This window comes from Merops nubicus, unplaced genomic scaffold, assembly GCF_000691845.1.
Source record: "Merops nubicus isolate BGI_N331 unplaced genomic scaffold, ASM69184v1 scaffold22000, whole genome shotgun sequence".
In the NCBI taxonomy this organism is placed as follows: Eukaryota; Metazoa; Chordata; class Aves; order Coraciiformes; family Meropidae; genus Merops; species Merops nubicus.
The window spans coordinates 7,763-27,348 of NW_008581129.1; the positions used below are offsets into that span (position 1 = coordinate 7,763).

A 19,586-nucleotide genomic window follows, 5' to 3' on the forward strand; every position below is an offset into this window, starting at 1 on the left:
GGCAGCTGCAACCCACAAGCCAGGCTCCAGAGAGGAGTCCTGTCACACCCAGCAGCCTTTCCTCCCCCCATTCCCATCCTACCATCACAAGTTCCTCCAGGTTGTCTCTGTCCATTCGTCTCGGCATGTGCTCTGCTCTGCTTCTGGTACCAACAGCACCCCAGCAGTGGCTTCCAGGGCCCAAACGTCTTCCTAGACGCCCAGTGTTCAGGATGAAGAGGGTATGACAGACAAACCCTGGAGCAGTACCTGGTAGAGGGCTGCTCTGTGTGGTTTTTAATTCACTGTAAGTAAATTGCAATAAATTTAGCACAGATGGGAAATGAGCCAAGCCATGCTGGACTGAATTCTGCATGTGCTTCTCTGCTCCACCCCATCAAGCCCCTCAGCCCTACAGCCCAGAGCGGCCTGGGCTCTGCGGACGAGTCACGGCTGCTCCCTGAATTGAAAGGAGCTGGAGGGAGCACAGGTTTTTTTGAGACCTTGAAAGTTTGACTACTCACTGTTCATGGACCTACATGGGATGGCTACCACTATGACCTACCACATGATGCTGAAGCAGAGCGAATGCTTGTATGAGCTCCTGCTTCCAAGAGAGTGGGCTCTAACTATTGAAACCAGTGGGGAACAGGCAAAATTAAACTGAACAATATTTTGGGCTTTTTCTCTTGCTAAATATGGAAACAGGGTTGCAGCTATTTAGCTTGAAAACCACTCCATCAGTGTTGTTTCCCACAAAGACAATATAATGGTCCTTGAGGGGCCAGGCCAAAATTAACCCCAGACAAAGCAGAGGGGGAGAGTCGAGTCTCCCGCCAGCCCCACGTCTCTGTGCGGCTCTATGGAAAGCAGCAGTCACGGCTGCCAGCCCCACTGCATGTCACCACCTTCTCCAGAGGTGGTTTGTGTTTGTGTTTCCTGCTTCAGAGCCAGGTCTCAGGAAATGATGGATTTACTGGTCACCCAGTGCCTCTGCCTTTCAGCAAAATGACTTGGGGGTGGATCAGTGCAAAGAGAGAGGTGGTGTTCTTCTAGTCAAGGCCAGACAAGAGATACTTCAGCCTCTGGTTGAAATCCTACTTTTCCTCTCTGAGCACATTTACTGTAAAAGTGTCAAAGACCAAGAATGTAAAAATGTGCTTACAGATAGCACAGCAGCTCCCAGGAGTGAGTTTCTGTAGTAAGGCTGCACAATTCCTGCCTATCCTTCAGGCCACGGCAGGAGCTGCTGTGGATATTCCTTTAACACACCATCCCTGATGGAAAATTAAGGTGATGAAGGGGGCTGAAAAGGTTTCAGCAAAGCCTCTTTCCTCCTCTTTCCCGACTCAGGTATTGAAAATTCTACAAGTCACCCAGCAAAGAGCCAGGTTTTGTAAAAACAAGGACTACACCACACTGCCCTGCTCTCTGGGAACCCACCTTGTGCCCCCAGAAATACAGTTTACCATTTTCCCTGTGCCATGTTGTTCTTATGGTCCTGCCAGTCGGAAGAAAGGTTGAAGTTAAAGAAAATTGGACCACGTATGCAAAAGTACAGGTGTGGGAGGGAGCAGAGAGGTGGGAATTCAGAACAAAAATTTGCTGCAGGGTCTGGCTGCCTGAGCACGGGTGGTGCTCACTGCCCCAGGACAAACCCCAGCTGCTGACTTGGCAAATAGCCTCCGCCAAGCCTCCGTGCCCCACTGCAGCACCCTGGGGACAGGCCAGAGCCAGCGTCGCCCAGCCTGGGAGGCACCAACAACAGCAGGGAGCACCAGCACGCCAGCCTGGATGGAGGCTGAAGAGCTTCACCCCTGCCTAGAACAAAGCTAACAGGGTTACGCACAGCCCTTCCTAGCAGCCAGGGAAGGGCTCTTCCCTTTGTGTGGAGGTTGCAGTGGGAAGGCAATGGCACGGGCATGCAAGGGTGGCACTGGGAGGGTGCAGTCCTGCCTGCACCTTGCACAGCAGTGGCCCTTGGCGGGCTGCAGCGAGCGCTGCCAAAGCGCTGGGGCAGAAAGGGTAAGAGGGCAGTCATCTCTGCAGCCTGCTGCTGCGAGAGGAAACGTCCCCTCCATCGGTCTGCAGCACGGACTCTTGCTGAAACAGGAGGCCTTGCCACACCTCGGTGGCCTTCCTTGTAATCAAAAGCTCCTTTCTTTCAAACTAATCTCCATTTTAATCTAGTACAAAAAAGCATTTTAGTCTTAGGGATTTCACTAAGCTGCCTATTCCAGCTCTAGCAACGCTGTGAACTTGACGACTCAAAAACGTGCTGAAGCAGAAGTCAGGTAGAAGGGATCAGTAACAATTTATCAAGAAAAGGTCAGCCCAGGAGAAGCACGAGGTTTCAATGAGATGCAAGAAACACAGTTTGAGGAAAGTACCATCACATTCCCGTTCCAGGAATCAAACATGTTATTTCAAACTCACGTGCTGCAAAATGGTGAAAGACAAAATCCCCCTATTATTCTTTCAGACTAGTTTGAACTTCCTATGATTTAACAAAGACATAATCATATCCGCAAAGACCCCAGGGTTCCTTATGAGCATCTTAAAAAGTAGGAATGAATCATTTCCTTGTATGACAATCAACTTTGTAATGTCATGATCTTGGACACAACAGTTGAAGAGTCAAAGACAAGCACTGAAAAGAAAATAAAAGCATTTAATGCAAAACATTTCACCAAAAGTTTTTACATCAATTTCATATAAATGGAGTCTTCTCTCAAAACACGAATCCACCAATATAAATGTATTGTTATAAAGCTGATTACAAAACTATCTCGTCATCCACATAGAGAGGTAGGGAGGGTCCTTCTGACATCTGAAATCATCCAGGGTGAACTGAAAACTAATGTTCAAGATCTAGCCTGTTACGTCTAAGTGATGGTAACACACATACAGTTTGGGATTAACATCTCACAGGCTGATAGATCTTTACCCCATAAGGCTTTATAAACTTCCTAATAAATTGTGGGTATGCAACAGAAATACATGAGATGCCTGTCAGCTATGTTAGATGGTTTTCTGTAAGCATGGGAGGACTGATGTCAGGGCAGACTACAGTGTGTGTTCTGCATGGAGGTGGCCTAGGGATCACTTAAAAAAAATAAAAAAAAAGAAAAAAAAAGAAAAACCAAGTTGTTTATGTTGTTGCTCAGCTGCTGCAGGCTGTAGTTTCTGGGACCCAAGGACAGGTCTGAATTGGTACATTCTGGGCCCTCTGGCTGCCCAGTGGCTCAGGGAAGGCCAGCCACTGGGAGGAGAACGTGGTGCAGCTACCCCAGGCTCCACACCCAGATTTCCTGCTTCCCAGGCTGTCAGAGACTTACACCAGGTACAGAGGGAGCTCTTTTTTGAGTAAACGAGGCCTTACGGAGACTGACAGCAGTCAGTCCAGCCAGGATCCCGGCAGGCCTGCAAAGAGCAAGAGACAGAACTGATCCTTGTTAAGAACTAGCAAAAGGCAGCTGGGGGGAGGGCAGGACAGGCTGGAGCCCTCTCCTCCCCTCCGCGAAGCGCCACAGCGGCACAGCAGCTTCCCCCACGCTCCTCCACTGCTTCACTCAGCAGGCTTGGCTCCTCTGGAAACGATCACCTGGAAAAGGAGCTCTCTGCTGCCTGCAGCGTCCTGCAAGGCTGGGCGCTGCCGGGTCTGCTGCCAGCCAAGCAGAGAGAGGCTCCAGCTAATCCCTAGCAGAGCCGGGCTGCCTGCTCCCCGCTTAGGGAAACAACAACAAAAAAGGCCTTCGAGGAAGATGCAGTGCGGGGAATGCAGCTCTCCAGAAAACAAAGCCACATTAACCAGCCTTAACAAAGCAACAGTTTTCTTCCTCAGTGTAAGGGCAGGGGGGTGCCCTCCCTCCCCAGGACAGACTGTCTTTCGGGCTCTGCAGGGACACGTGGGAGGCCGCGTTCTCTCCCTCTGCTGTGCTGCTCCAGTGCTAGTCTCGCCGCGCTGCTACCAGGAGCTGAAGTCCCCGAAGCCTGAGCTCCTCTTCTCCTTCTTCACAGCTGTGCTGGTTGAGGGCCCGTCATCCTCTGCGCTGCGCTTCCTGGAGCCAAAGGGAAAACAACTCTCAGGGGCTGTTTGCTGTTCGGTGGGACCAGGGCAGCTGGATGCCCTTCCTCTCCCAGTAACAGCTCCAAAGAGCCAGCCCATCTCTTCCCAGAGGGGTGGAGTGCTGTGCCAGCACCGGGACCACAGTGGGGGTGGGGACAGAGGCCTTTGGCACACTCAAAAATAGGGAGAGTGTGTCAATCTGTGGGGACAGTTTGGGTCAGGCTTTGAACACTTCCAGGAACATGTCCAAAACTCAGCAAGTTCTCCAGGCTAGAGCTGAAGGTATAACAACTGTACTTTTTTAGCACAGTCACGATGAAAATGTGAGCCACAGGTTCTCTCTGTGCCTTTTCACCTGCATTTCTGGTAGCAAAAGGATTTATGAGGCATTAGGTGTACGGCAGTGGGGCAAGGTTTTCAGATCCTTTCCTGTTTCTTGAGCACAGCCTGTGGCAGTCGCTGCTGCTGTTCTCAGCCTCTCTTGAGCAGAGTTTGCAACCCCATGGAAACACTGCTCAGCCAGCTCACGTGCTGTGGTTTTATTGTCAGATATCAGTAGCTGATAGGGAGAACCCTGAACTTGCCAAAGGGCTGCTACAGCCTAAACTCCAGTTTTGAGGCAGGCTGGAATGAGCGAAAGACTAGGAAAGAAAAGCCCTTTCTTGGGTCCTACTTGGATTTCTCCACAGAGCTGCAAACTCTGCCTGGGTTTCCTTTGTAAGTACCATGCAGAATTTCAGCAATTTTAAGGTGAACATAGTATTTTAAGGGATGGGCAATATTTCATAACTGAAACACTTAACTGACACACCAAACTGACCTATATGGGCTAGCATACTTTTGCTCTCACAGTTATGCAAATGCCTGTAAGTCACGCAGGCACACACAAGCTGATTAAATAGCTGACCGGATCTGCGTACGCATAAATATGCGCCCTCAGGCAGCAGACAGACAACAGCATTTTTGCAAATTCTTTTGGAGAAGTCTGCAAAAAAAATCAAGTGGAAGGCATTCATTTTAATCTATCCAAAACTCATGCAAAGCTGCCAGAGGTGGGATTCTATAGTGTCCTTAGGAGGGCAAGTGACGCTGCCAATGCCAGCGGGTGTACAGAGGGTGTCTGGGAGAGGACGCTTTACGACAAGCCTGCACAACCAGCCAGGCAGCCTGGAGCTACTCGCCAGACCCAAGCCTGGGAACCTGGCTCCCCTTTCCGGCCACTTCAGTTGTGCTGGTACAACTGTTTGTGCTGCTGAACAGGGAACCAGATCAGCACACTGACACGGGCTTAAGGCAACTACTTTGTGCAGGGGAGAAGCTGCTAAAAGAGAAACATCTATGGGACCATGGCCTTCAGAAATAGCTGCAGAAGAGGAAGAGAAAAAAAAGATGGTGCAGGAAGTGACACAGTACAGTTCCTTAAGGACTGTTGTGGAAATGTATCTACAGTTCTGAAGTCAGCACACTGACTGTTAAAAATCAGCTCGGTCACATTCAAGTGCTAAAAGAAAAGTTCAGTTAACTTGTAATTTTGTAGAGAAGGAGAGGGGACTCTTGACCGTTAGGACAAACCAATCATGTCAGCAAAGGCACTGGCTAGAGTCAGCATCCAGCAGGAAAGACAACTAAAACACTGTGCAAAGATCAGAGGGGCAGGGAACTCACGCTGCAGCCATGTTAATATATTTTCCAATTCCCTGCCGGTACGTTTTAGGAGTCTCAACTTCTTTCTTTGGTGGGACCACTTCAGCTTTTGTTTTGGCTGCTTCTTCTTCTAGCTTGACCTTCTCTCTTTCTGCAGCAACCTGTGGGAAGCAAAGAGTGCAATTTGTTGCAAGAGCTAATCCAGAGTACGGAGAAAATGTTTACAATTCTTTGGCTCTTTAAAGCACTGTAGAACAGCATTCAGCACTGCTATGATTACAGGGCGGGCTTCAGGAGACTGGCTTCACAGGCCACTACAAACAGGCTGTCTGCAGCCATTATAACAAGACTCCTCTTCTCACCTGCAGGTACCCATGGCTACTGTGGGCATTTCTAAAGGAAGCTGCTGTGTGATGGACTGGGAGCCATGACAGACTCAGCTACAAGACCTCTGCACCGAAAGAGTGGCAATGACCCTGGCACACCAAGCAAAGGCTGAAAGGCAGCTTTTTAATCTTAGCTTGTGGGCTGGGGGCCTGCCCATGTTCAAAGAAAACACATTATGTTACAAGCTTCTCCAAAGAAGAGCTTTGGCCTTCCAAAAAACCAGCCAGCCAACTATGCTCACCTGGGCATCTGCCTCTTCATATGGGTCAACAAAAACAGTTGTTGACTGAATTCGTATTTCCTCCTGGGAGCAGAAGAGAAGAAGAGCAAGTCAATCTGCTGTTTAAGTTGCACCATCTCCCCAAAGTTTGGCTTTCAGAGAAGCATCAGCAGGGTGAACTGCAATGCCATGGAAGGCCATATGTGCTCACCCCATGCTTGCACAGCCCCTGGTGCTTTACATGTACCTTGGGACGGTCTGTTTTTGGGTCACTTTCCACATTCTCCATAGCAGTCAGAGTCTCAAAGCCACCAACCACCCTAAAAGAGGAAGGACACGATTTCCAGCTGCCACAACACTCAACTCCTGCACTCCTACATCTAATGTATTTAACTTATGCCCATTTTTCTAGCAGTTTTTTAAACCATCGTGTTTGGAGGAAGGGGAATCACCAACTGTATTTAGAAAACATAAGATAATGTCATTCAGTGTGGAAGGTAAGAATTTTTTCTCAAGTCTGGAATTTGAATTTAAAATTAAACAGAACACGGAACAGTCAAACACTCAGCGGCAAAGCAAAGACATTTGTCCAAAAATCCAGTAGCCATACAAACTAGCAAGATGGAGAAGAAGCAACTGTGGACAGTCGTGTGCAAGAAGACACAAACCCATTTCAAAACGGGTACACTTGCTAATGCTACATCTATAAGTTTGGAGCTCATTTGTTACTCCCCCGAGCTTTGAAAAATAACCCAACAGACTTAGTCAAGAAAACAAATGTTTTCATTAACTTCTGATTTTTCACTTCCCCTCTCCCTCTAAGTTCGATGTTGGACCAAAGACTGATATTAGGAAGAAAGAGAATCGTAACTACAGCACTACTGGAGAGTTGCTCATAACAACACCAATAATGCAGAAGTGCAGGACTGCTCCAAAAGCACATCACAACCATGTGCTCGTGAGGGCTCTGTGAAACAGCAGAGCACTGGGACACTTTTCATTGCAGTTTTTATTTACAAGGATATAAGAACCCTGGCCTCTCAGTTTTCAGATCAACGTATCCAAATACTTGCTTCAAGATGTTTTAAGAAAGGCAGAAAACTTTCTGGACTGTTACATATCCATTTTAAAAAAAAGAAAAAGTGTGGAACAATGGGAAAGTTCCAGAAAAGGATATTTAGAAAGGATAAATGGGGTGACCCAGATAATTATAAGCTTGTCATCCTGGCATCTATCCCAGCAAAATAATGGAATAGCAGAGACAGGACATGATTAAGAAAGAAAGGAAATAAGTAATGGCAATCAACAAGGTTTTGTGAAAAACAGTCTGTCAAACAACCTTCTCTCTTTGAGATGACAGATGTGGTTAACAGGGATAACAGTGTCCATGGAACAGACTTCTGGATGGCGGCTCAGATTTTGATTGAGAAACCAGAATGATATGAGGTGAACACAGCACACATTAAATAAAATTGGCTGACAGGTGTCAAAATCTAATTTTAAATAGGAAACACTGAGTCAGTACATTTCCAGAGGGGTCCTGCTGGGATCAGATCTTGGTCCCAGGGCATTTAACACTTTTATCCACATCATCACCTCCAATTAAATTTGAAAACAGCTATACTTAGAAGAACAGTAAATAAAGATGAAGACAGGCTCTTGATGCAGAGCCATCCAGATCCCTCAGAAAAGCAGGCTGTAGCTGGCCAACATCTGTTTTAAGAGAGCCAAGCCACACAGCCAGGAACCAAAAATACAGCCCATTTTAATGGCTGCGGGACAAGGAGAAGCAAGTAATTTGTCCTGGAGCCAGAAGCTCAGCAGTGAGGGCAGGACCTAGCCATCCAAAATCCCAGGGCTGCAAACCCAAGAGCTAGCAACCCTCCAGCCTTCGTAGGGTGACAACTGTTTTATTTGGATTACTGGGACTCTGGTACCAGCACAGATAGGTTGTCAAGGGCTGTCCAGATGAAATGGCAAAAAAATCAAATTAAACGAAACTCGGGAGGGGAGAATCAACCTGGTGGAATATGTAGAGTGTTTCATCACCTCACTCTGCTCTCATATCAAAGAAATGAGCAATACCTCAACAAAAACAGACATCATATTCACAGGTATTTGATATATTTATACACTTCTACTATGATGTCTCATTATTGCAAGTGTTTTACAGCCAGGCAGCCCTCTCCAGTCTTGGCACGCCAGGCTCCCTGGCCAGTACCAGGAGAGGCCCATGGCCCTCAGCTGCAAGGGTCTCAGCTGATCCAACAGAGCAATACACCTTGTACTACCACTCCACCCCACACTGTTTACACACACTCTTCCCAAGAGCCACGTTAACCAAATTAAACAGGCTGACCACTGTGGTTTGAGAGGCATGTGGGTCCTTCTCATTTGACACCTCTTGTGCTTAGCATGGCACCACTGCCCCTCACTGCTGTCCCACAGGCTGGGACAGGCACCAAACAACTGAAAAGACAGAGCCCATCCCAGAAAATAAACCAATACAAGCCAGAGAGGGTGCTGCTGCTCAGCACCTGCCCTGAGCAGGGCCATCCTCGCTAACATTTCATTGCTGCTGCACTGCTCCAAACTCTTTCTCTTTACTCCCCAAGGGCCTGATGATATTCTGTAATCAGGTTGTGAATTTTAAGAGCAATTAAAAAACATGTATGCAGGCTAGAACAGCCTCTTTCATTTGAAACTAGAGTTAGTGCACTGGGGGAAGCTGTACAGGGCTTGAAGACCCTGCATGAACTTTGGAAAGTTCATAAGAGAAACTCAATTTTAAAATCCTCCAGGCCAATATCAGATTCACTTATAATACTGATGATTAACACACAGCGTATGATACGTTCACTGTATTTTAATTGCCCCTAAAGGAAACTTCTGATTTAATATTGGAGGATTTTCTAGCCAACAGCTCCACTCATTATCTGCTCATATGTTGTCATTTAATTAGGTTCTGATAATTTGAAATAGCCAGATCAGCTATGCACTGGCAATCTTAACTGAGTAATCCCTTAGCCCACGGCTAGACCTCCCACAATATTAGCCCTAATGCATTTTGGTGATGCTCATGAATCTTCAGTTGCTATGCCAGTTAAACTTTGTTTGGAATACTTTGTCACTTAGAGATTTTAAAAGGCTGTGATAGACATGGCATTCACAGGTCACCAGTAAGTGACCTAAATAGTCTATTTCAACAGGGTTATAAAGGGCTAAGGGGCGAGAAGACAAAGTTGTTATGCCTGCGGAGCATGTAATTCTCTGTTCTTCTTAGCTTCTCGTCTCTAAAATGGAAAATTGTTCTCTTTTACACCCCTGCATTCTCTAAAATTTTGCACCGAGAGTATCTCTATGGATATTACAATGTCAGCACCGTGAACTCTCAATACAGGCCCTGCAAAACACCAATAAAAAAATAAATGTGAATTTGAATACAAACCACCAACTCAGAGGAAGGAGATCTGACCAGCGGAACTGGAAATAATTTCTAGTCACTTTGGTCAAGAAGCACTTGGAATCTTTGTCAAGGATCAGGCCCAGCTGAGGCTGGCATTTCATCAGTAAAAAACTAAAATCCCAAAAGAAAAAGGTCTGATTGCAAACATCACCTGTCCAGTAAAAACTGAGTGCTACACTAATTAGGGCAGCCATGGACACGCTAATCAGGGCAGTCATGGCTGGATGCAGAAAAAAAAGGAATATTCCAACTTAAGGTCTCAAAGTGTAAAGGATTTTGCAAACTTTCCTCTGATTTTTCTAAGTAGAGAGATGATATACACACAGGCTCTCCAAACATGTGTTGTTATTGTCAAATCTCATGCTGTGGCATGGCTGCACTAAAATCAGTTTGACACAATATAAGGTGTCAAAGCCCACGCACTGCATCCATTAGAGCAGTTGCTCCTCACAGAATGAGGAAACCAACACTCTGGGGTAGTTTTAGAAATTCTTTGTCTGTCCCACAATACGTATTCTGGGTTTAAGAAAAAAAGCTCAGACATCTTGCCAAGAAAAAAGCCAAAAAGAGATAAAACCAGCTCACTGAATAAAGGTGAACCACAGCATAAGCAACTCTCTCTATCTTTTTCATTAAAACAAAATACAAACCACAGAAGTTCAGATGAATGTTCCTTTACACCCTTCACATGTGCCACGTGCGTTACACAGATGTGACAGGTCACACTGGGGACAGGTGACACCTCGTGTTACTTGTGCTAAGCTGAAGCACTTGTGGGGAAGGGAAAGAAGGGCAGAAACAAGTTTCCTTTCCTCTGTTTCTGGCTTGATTCCTTTTATAAGGTGCCACACATGCTTTGTCCTAAATTGACCAATTAAGGTTTCAACAGATGTTCAGATGACATCCTACAGTGAAAAGGATGATACCTTCAAGACATTATTTACATTAGAACCACCAGTGAAACTGAGGCTCTACTGTGTACTCCCAGGATTTGTTGAACAGAGAAATTATGATCTCAACTATATATTTAGCTCAGTATCACTGAAACAGCTTGTATTTTTAGAGGAGCTTGATAAATGTTGCATTACATTTAAGCATGGATGACAAGGTAGGTACACTTAGGAGTTTTTTGGTTAGCATAGTAATGAAAACAAAATGTGCCCTTACTCATGCAATTCTGTTTTCTTGAAAATTGAGCTAACTTAGCACTGGAAATCTTTGCATTTCAAATTTAGAGAAGTTATTTAAAATCTGAATTCCTGTTAAGGCTCCTTTATGCAAACTAGTAACCTTGCTTCATAACCACTGCCAGTGTCTTTGCCTGAAGGATTAGTGAAGTATTTGGAGGAAACTCTATCCATTTGCAATATACCAATTAAAGTCTAGCTGGACATGAGTGCTGCTCTCAAAGAAATCTGCAGCTCCCCAGTAGTGTCACAGACATTCACACACAGACTTCCTATTGCTCCTATTTTTGTTTATAAAAATTATAGGAATTAAGCCTTATGCCATGCTGGGGACAGTGATGCAGTTTCCTGTTCAGAAGATGATACAAAAACAACGTCTGAACTTTTTTTTAAAAAAAGCTTTAAACTAGAAACAGAAACCAGAGAGAAACATTGCTGTTTTGTAAACACATTCTGCCCTCAAGGTTATTTTTATAAAAAGAAGCACATACATTTATATACACACACAGAAAGAACAATATATACGTGCACAAACAAGTACACTCTGGACCAAATGTTTTCTATGTATACACCCAATCTGAAATAGAGCAAGCAATGTGAACTTGCAACAAGGACGCAGTTGGAACATCTCAACCTCTCATAAGGGCTTAATCTAGCAGGAGAGACATGGTAATGAAGGATATTGAAAAAAATAAAACAACTTGGAAAAAAGCATTTTGAAACTAGACTCAACAGATGAACTCGGCACATAAGGACTACCCTGCTTTGGCACAGGCTCCCCCTCAGACATCACACAACAGTCTGGAGAATGACAGCAGCCCTCGTGCAGTTCTGACAGCCCAGCCCTCCTGTGCTCCAGGACACCATGGCCAGGGCTTCTACAGTGAGGCCTAGTTTATTTTCCCACCTTGCTCTTTACTCCTATCCTGGTGTCTGGGGAGCAGAGGCTGCAGTGCAAAATTAGGTCAGGCTCCCTACACAGATTCAACAATGGAATCAGCTCTTCTGCTGTCACACAATTTCTCCGTTCTTTGGATGTATTAAAGCAGAAGAGCAACAAAAACCTGTGTTTCCCAGCCATTTGGGTGCATTGATTCAAATCATACAGGGAATGTCACACGTGGAAACAGACCCTGTGTATTATTTAACTGTACCTGGGTAATTGAGTAATGCCTGGTAGTTGTTTTATGTAGCTGATTACTTTAGAGGATGAGGTACTCTCATTGCCCCATTCTACAGAATTACAATAGAGAGCATTAAATAGGTTAGGAAATACTTGATGCAGAGTGATAGTGATGCAAGGAAAGAAAACTCTCTTCCACAAAACTATCTGGCATATTGAGGATGGAAGAGAAGACTAAGCTCAGTGTATGTCACCTACTAACCTGTGCCTCCAATCTGACCAAGCCTGAGGTTTCTCAGACCACCTTGTTCAGTATTTCCAGGAACCAGAGAACTGAACAATGAGTGGCAGAAACCTCAGTAGACAGTTAAAAGTTATCTGCAAAAGTAGATATGTGCAGCCACGTACAGAAGGGAAAACTGATTTTCCCATACACTCGGCTACTGTCTCAGTTGCCACATCCTCTTCTCAGTTCTTGACAAACACAAGTGATGCTCTAATAAACACAGAACTGCTGCACAGATCATTTCTAGCTTTGCCACTCTGACCACAACACTTTTTTCTCTGCTCCCTCTATTGTTCTTTTTGTCACACCACATACCTGCAATCTGTCTTCACTTTCAAGCCCACCATGCTCTGCTTGTCCTAAAACTCACACAAAATTTGGAGACAGCATTTCTCTCCTACTCTTGATCAGCATGGCTCTATCATCTTTGACTATTATTTTACACATGTACTTTTTCATGTGTCCCTCTAACTTTGGAACAGGCTCCCCCAAAACACTCACAAAGTAATTTCATTTTTTTCCTGAGGCTTTTTTTTGGTTCTGAAGAAAGTGCAAACTGTTGGTGGAAGGCAGGCTGAAAAGGGTCGTTGTTGCAATTTCCCTCTTCTATATGCAGTCTCTTTGCTGCTTAAACTGCTCTCTGGGACAGAGATTATGTTTCTATTTCTGCTTATAAAGGACAAATGGGCCAGTTCTCTGATCCACAGGACCTATGAACCACTGGAGTAATAGAAGGTATAGTAACAACATGAATGAGATGCGCTTGCTCCTCAATTTCATAAAGCACACCATACAGGAATGCGAGCCCATACTGGTGTTCTGGCTGTAACAGCCCTGTAGCTCACAAAGCTCACACAACAGTTGAACTCCTAGTTATAGCATGAGTCAGAGGAAGCCCCAGCCCATGACAGCAGCAGACAGAACCTCCCCCGTGTAGCAGTGCCCTGCAAATGCTTCTCATCCACTCACTCTGTACAGGGCAAATGCCCTGTTGGCATTTATATACATAATGTTGGTTAACATTATTTGAGTTTCGAAATTAAACCTCTTACCAGCAAGCTACAAGCCAACAAAAGCCACCAGTTAGTTTTCATGTTAATTACAGCATTCTATAAGTCAGGAGAAATGGTAATTACTAGAAATGGTAATTACTAATTTAAGCTTTGCAGCTCTGCTGAAGCAGGAAATCTGTGCAGCCTGCAAGACACCTCCAAAGGAAAGCATTCTTCTCTCACTCTCTACCTTTGTCTTTGCTCCCCATTCATGCCAAATCGTCTCCTTTATTTTCAGTAACATCTGTCCTCATTACTGCCATGGTGGGCAGGACAATCACAAGATGCCTTCCCTGTCCTCCAGCCGCAGCCTTCTCCTGAGGCTTGAAAATTCCAGTGCACTAAGCCAGATACGTGTCACCTCTTCAGAATCCCATTGCCTGCAGCTGCTCTGTTTTCCAAACATACTTAACAGCCAACCATCCAACATTAATAGCTTCTACTATGCAAAAATTGCGTTTCAAACCAGTGGGGACATGAATAAGATGCAGCTTCAGAGAAGGAACTTTTCAATGTTTCATCCCACACAGGACCAACAAAAAAGAAAGGGGTGGGGAATGGTTGCTCTTTCACTCTTTTTTATTCTCCAAAGCATGGAAAGCCTGCTGAAAAGTTCTATACAAATTAAAACAGGTCAAATTCTGCTTTCAAAGATACATATATGACACTTGCTAACACAAACCAGAGCTGCACATAGCTGAGGGTACTGTTAAGATCAGAGTATTTAGGTTTTTATATTAACTGAAATAAGTAATCCTTAACTCTGTATGAAAGTCACAACAGGCCAGTAAGCATCCAGTTAAGACAATCCAATTTAAAGTTAATGGAAACAAAGAATTCTCATTTCATGGGTTCATTCTATTCTTAAACCTAGATATTATTCCTAGATATGCTTCCTAGACATTATTGTGTTATACAGTCCAAGATCAGATACAGTCACCAAAACTCGGAAACACCCAGGATCTAAAATAGCAAACTGAAGCTGGAGTTTCACTAGAGATACAATCTCTGGAATCTTTTTGGTTTTTAAGGCTTTTAAAAACAAATGCAGGTACAAACAGCTAAAGGATTTTGATGATAGAATATAGATCTTAAGAGCTGCACACGTCATCCTTTTATATTAAATTTGTAGGTAAATGCAATTATTCAAGTATTCCATTAGCAGATTAATACAGAGTTACTCGAATGCATCTACCCCAGCATTTTAATTTTCTACATTCTTTGGATTAATCTTCATCTACGTGCAAAAGAGTACTGAGTAAAATTCACATGCTCTGTGTTCACATGAAAATGTTACTCAGGGAGCCAAATATGATTCTAAACTAACATTTTAATAAAGTTTTTCTTTTGTATTTCGGCTAAGAATATTTGCAGCGCTGAGAAAACAGCACCATTTCTTTACTCTGGCAACTAAGTTCAGATTTCTCTAGCACCAAGGATAATTAAAAAATTAAGCCAGTCTTTGTTAAAATTGCATATATCTCTGCTATATACACACTTAATCAGATCCACTTCTGCCAAAGTAACTCCTTTCTAAAGGGCAATGTATAGTGGGATACAGCATTTGAGTCATTTTGCTCAAAATGTACTTGAGACATTACACAGAGTGTGAAGGCTTTTGAGAACATGCTCCCTGCATGGCAGTAAGCTCAGCTACTCTCTAAATCTTTTCTTGGTGAATTATAGTAAAACTGGAGCATGCTGGGGAAACACAGCAAAGACAGAGGTAGACTGTACAGGATGTTGTCAGAAGCCAGGTTGCATCCAGAACTGAAGAACAGTCCCATTTTCAGCAGAGCTGTCCTAACCCAAATACTACTTGATGAGGTGTCAAGCTCACGTTAACATCATTACCTTATGGGATTTAATGGGATTTTTGCAAGGAGGGCTCAAACTGTAACTTTACTGAGACAGTCTTAAGATATGGGTAACTCCTCCAACAATATACTTGCTTTCTGTATTAGGATGTGCTTTATTTATCTGCTTTCACCAAATGACAAAGGAACTTTAAATTTTTCCATGACAGACCGAATAAACAAAAAATAAATATATTTCAAAGGGTGCACTGTGCATTCAAAACAAAGCAAATTTCTGTCTCAACAACTCAGAAGCAGAGAAGATGAATTAAATATATGACTTTAATTGTACAGCACAACTGTATGACATACAATCAAAGTAAACAGCACATGCATTTATATTCAATTGCTGCCTTTCAAATGGATAAAACTGTGAAAATAAAAAAAACCCCTTCCTTTAAAAAATATTGCAAAATCCTCAGATCCTACCAATGAAATAGGCTACCAATCAAGTAAAATTCCCCTTCCTGCCATTTGCACTGAGGCATTTGTTAGAACAGCTATGCATGACTTGGTAAATACTGTGAACCTGCAGCAGAGGAAGCAAAGGACAAACTGTAACATAAAGACTTTGTAGTATCTTCTGTACTAAATATTGTGGTCTTTATCATGTGAGGGTTTGACTAGAAAAGACTTACACTGAAGAGTACTTCAGAAAGAGTGAAGGTCCCTTTCTGTCTTGGCATCAGTAATATCTTTATATATATACAGATAAACATGTATGTATGTACACACACATGTGCCCACAAACATACAGATTTTATAGTGTAATCGTAAGGAATAAAATAAAATAGAATAAAAAACAGTATGAGGAGCCAAAAGATCTAGCCTATGCAGAAGCTGTATGTTCTATGCATGAAGAACAGCCCTGTCATGACTGATTTTCCGGCTCATAAGGGGATGAAAGCAGTGCTGAAGAGTCTCGTGTTCCAGCAATTAATATGCACAAATATTAGCATGGCTAGTTACAGGATGATGATTACTTTGTTCATGACTCCCTGGAGGGCCACCCACAGAAGGGAAGTAAGGCAACTTACAGTGATGGAAGGAGGAAAAAAAGGCAGAGTCTGACGACTGGCACTGATGTGATGTTGGCCACCTACTCATGAGCAGCAGAACCAATCGTGAGCTAGGATTTTCCTCTAGTTGAACTGCAAGCATCACTAGATTCTTTAGGCTTCAGAGACAGAGGACAGCACGTCTGCTGCACTGCTGCTCACAACATCCTTCACTTACCTTCCAAAAACTGTGTGCTTCTTGTCCAGATATGCACAAGAGCGGAATGTGATGAAGCTGGAATGAATAAAGACATAACAGCATATTATCTAATTGACACTCAACAACAGCCAGTAATGCTTAAAACCAGAAAGTGTATGCAAAAGCTCTCCAAGGGAAAATAATCCCTTCTCCCTCTCTGGCTCCTCTCTGGGAGGCCTGCCGCCCAAACATCCTTTAACTCCTCTGTTTTGTGCTTTTCAGATTGGATTTCCGAGTTCTGACTTCTCCGTTTTACACCTTACTAACATCTCTAAACAGTACTCCAAGTATCCAAAATTAATCTGAGCATCTGTCTGCTTGGCCAGGCAGTCCCTGGGAAGCTCATGCAGGACAGGGAATTGTGCATCCTGCTTGAGAAGTACATTTCTTGTGTGTTATTCGGAGCTTGTATCCAGCAAATACAGTTATGTAACACAACAGTCCTGCCAGTGTAAACTTTTGTCTTTTAGGATATTTACTTTTTGCATTTCTCTTCCATTAAATTGGCCTGTCAGTGATCTGTTTCTCCTCTGGACACAGAAAATCTGTGCTTTGCATACAAACATGGCAGAAGAATACTTCAAGGCATCAAAAATAATGAAAATCTGTGAAACTTGGGATATTTTTAACTAATTTGACTTCTAATTTTTAATTAATTGGAATTTAATTTTGAGGGCTGTCATTTTAAACTTATACATGGGAACTAAAATACTGAATTCAAAGCAACCTTTCCTACTGAAACTTTTCTCTTAAGCTTAAGGCTTCTTTGGAAGATTTGGACTATGAGCGTATGAGACAGAGGTTTTCACGCTGTAGTCTGCAGACCATGATGGCCCATCTTGGCTGGACATGCAGTGCTGGCTCTCCTCCCTGTCTCCATCTGTTACATTACATTAGAGACAGCTAAAAATATATAAGCATTCCAAAAGCACTTTTCCATATAAGCAACTGCCTCAGGAAGTTATATGATTGCAAATAGGAGAGGCTGCAATCTGTCAGACAATCTATTAAGACGTAGCTTGCCCTAGGAAAGCTTTGAGATGCTGTGCAGAATGCAAACTCCTACACAGGGCAAACACTACAGCTTAGCCTTGTGCATGAGTTCTTTGCACCGTTTTATTCCCAGATATCCAATACTTAAGATTATCAAGTGGTCAGTTATGTAGCATGGTAATAAAACAAAAAAATCTGAGCAGTAGCAAATACAGCAGAGAAAGGTTATCATCCATCACTGCAGTCAAAATAAAGTAAGGACAATGGAATTAACATAACTCAGGATGATCCTGGAGAAGTCCTGAGCATTATCCAAACATCACCTTGCACAGCTCACTCTGCACTGCAGTGCCTATCATGTATGGGGAGAGCTATTCACCCAGTTCCTACGGTCACAACAGCTGCCAGAAGTGTCTAAACACTGCCTAGGAAGCTTTATAAATGTGGGCAGCTGGAGTCTCTCAAGAACTTCACATACAAAGGAATTTCATACTTTATTTGCAAATTTTAGGCAAACGTACAATCACATTCATGGCAGCAGATGATGTGACTCAATATGGCACATCACTCAGGAACAGGCTCTGTAACTTCTGTATCTAGAATCCCTCTTTGTCTTAAAAAAAAAAAAAAAAGAACCTCTACTCTCCCCCAGTTTAGCACCTCAGTGTTGGCAATAATGTTCAAACCCAAAATAAGCTCTACAGCAACTTAATCCTGCAAACTGCCCAACATGCTTAGTCTTAAGTATGTGAGTAAGCCTATTAAAGGCCTTGAGACAAGCACTTGAGTTTAATTAAAGCTAACCACAATACTGCATAGTTTACAAGCCATAATAATACTTAGCATCATGAAGACCAACATCATGAACCCCCTGCCTCCCTCCCTCCTTGGTCCCAACAGACAGTACTGTACACACACACATTCTCTCTCTCTCTCTCTTTCCTGAGGTTTCCAATAAAAGTACAACTTTTTTTTCTACTGCAGCACTGAGCAACCAATAAGTAATTGGCTCAGAGTGACAGAATATTTTCAAAAGACTGCAGACAAACGTCCATGCTAATGCTACATAAAAAGAAGGTTATTATAACTCTAATACCTTTAAATGTCATTTCTTGCTTTTCCTGCTTCTTCATTCATTTTTTTCCTAATTTTAGTCCTCATTCTGCTTTTTGTAGAAAATAATTTATTTTCCGAGATTCTGCACTCCATGTCTGGGTTCTACACATTTCAACAGTGCAGAAGTCTTCTCAATTATTTAAAATTGGGTGTAAAAAGAAGCAACATTTCCATAGATTCTATGTTCCATTTCATTAAGCCCTTTCCAAAAGTTCAATACAGGGCTAAATTGAATCAGAGTGGAGAGATGTAATGATCTTACAGGGGTAACACTGGGTGGACATTGACAAAAAATGAACCAAAACTTCCAAACATAAAACCAGAAAAGACAAGTTAATGATGATACAATAAACCTACAGGTCTTCTTTTTGTGCTTCACTTTGCTGTTAGCTTGGGTAACAGCAGCTGCAGTTAACCTGGTTTCAATATGTAGCACTCAAAAGAACATTTCACTTGACTGAACTTTAAACAGTAGCTTGTAAAATGTCATTTGTTTTCTTAACAGATTAAGACACAATGTCTAGAGGGAAACAATAAAACACAAAAAGCAAATGACTACTTACAACTGTGATTTGTTTGTGTTGGGTCCCGAATTGGCCATACTAAGGACGCCACGGCCCGTGTGGGACAAATTTGGCTTAAATTCATCTTTGAAAGGTTTTCCCCAGTAAGATTCTCCTCCTTAAAAGAGAAAGGATGATAGAAGAGATGTTTGTTTGCATTAGTTTCCCACTACATTTTATAACAGGCAGTGACATTAAATAAACTCAAGGTTTCTGGCACTTCTGATCACTATGTGTATAATATATTCTTACCTTATTGTTACCACTAGGTTGGTATTTGTGAATGCCCTTGAAATCAATGTTTGTAACTGGCAACACAATTCTGTGCCCCTACACTATCAACTGCAACAGACCAGGCTTTTTATCAACGGTATTATATATTGTGTGC

At 43.2% G+C, this 19,586-nt stretch overlaps 1 protein-coding gene across 1 annotated transcript in view; it reads right to left on the minus strand.

The window, feature by feature from the left end:
• Positions 1–3,851: 3,851 nt before the first annotated feature.
• Positions 3,852–19,586, minus strand: part of PPIL2 (peptidylprolyl isomerase (cyclophilin)-like 2) — a gene marked incomplete at its 5' end in the record, with an annotated part of 53,176 nt that continues 37,441 nt past the window's right edge. Inside the window, 6 exons of the mRNA XM_008948845.1 lie at positions 3,852–4,040; positions 5,714–5,853; positions 6,321–6,383; positions 6,547–6,619; positions 16,506–16,562; positions 19,199–19,316. Of these exons, the coding sequence (XP_008947093.1) occupies positions 3,947–4,040; positions 5,714–5,853; positions 6,321–6,383; positions 6,547–6,619; positions 16,506–16,562; positions 19,199–19,316 (545 nt within the window). The remainder of the gene's footprint in view (positions 4,041–5,713; positions 5,854–6,320; positions 6,384–6,546; positions 6,620–16,505; positions 16,563–19,198; positions 19,317–19,586) is intronic.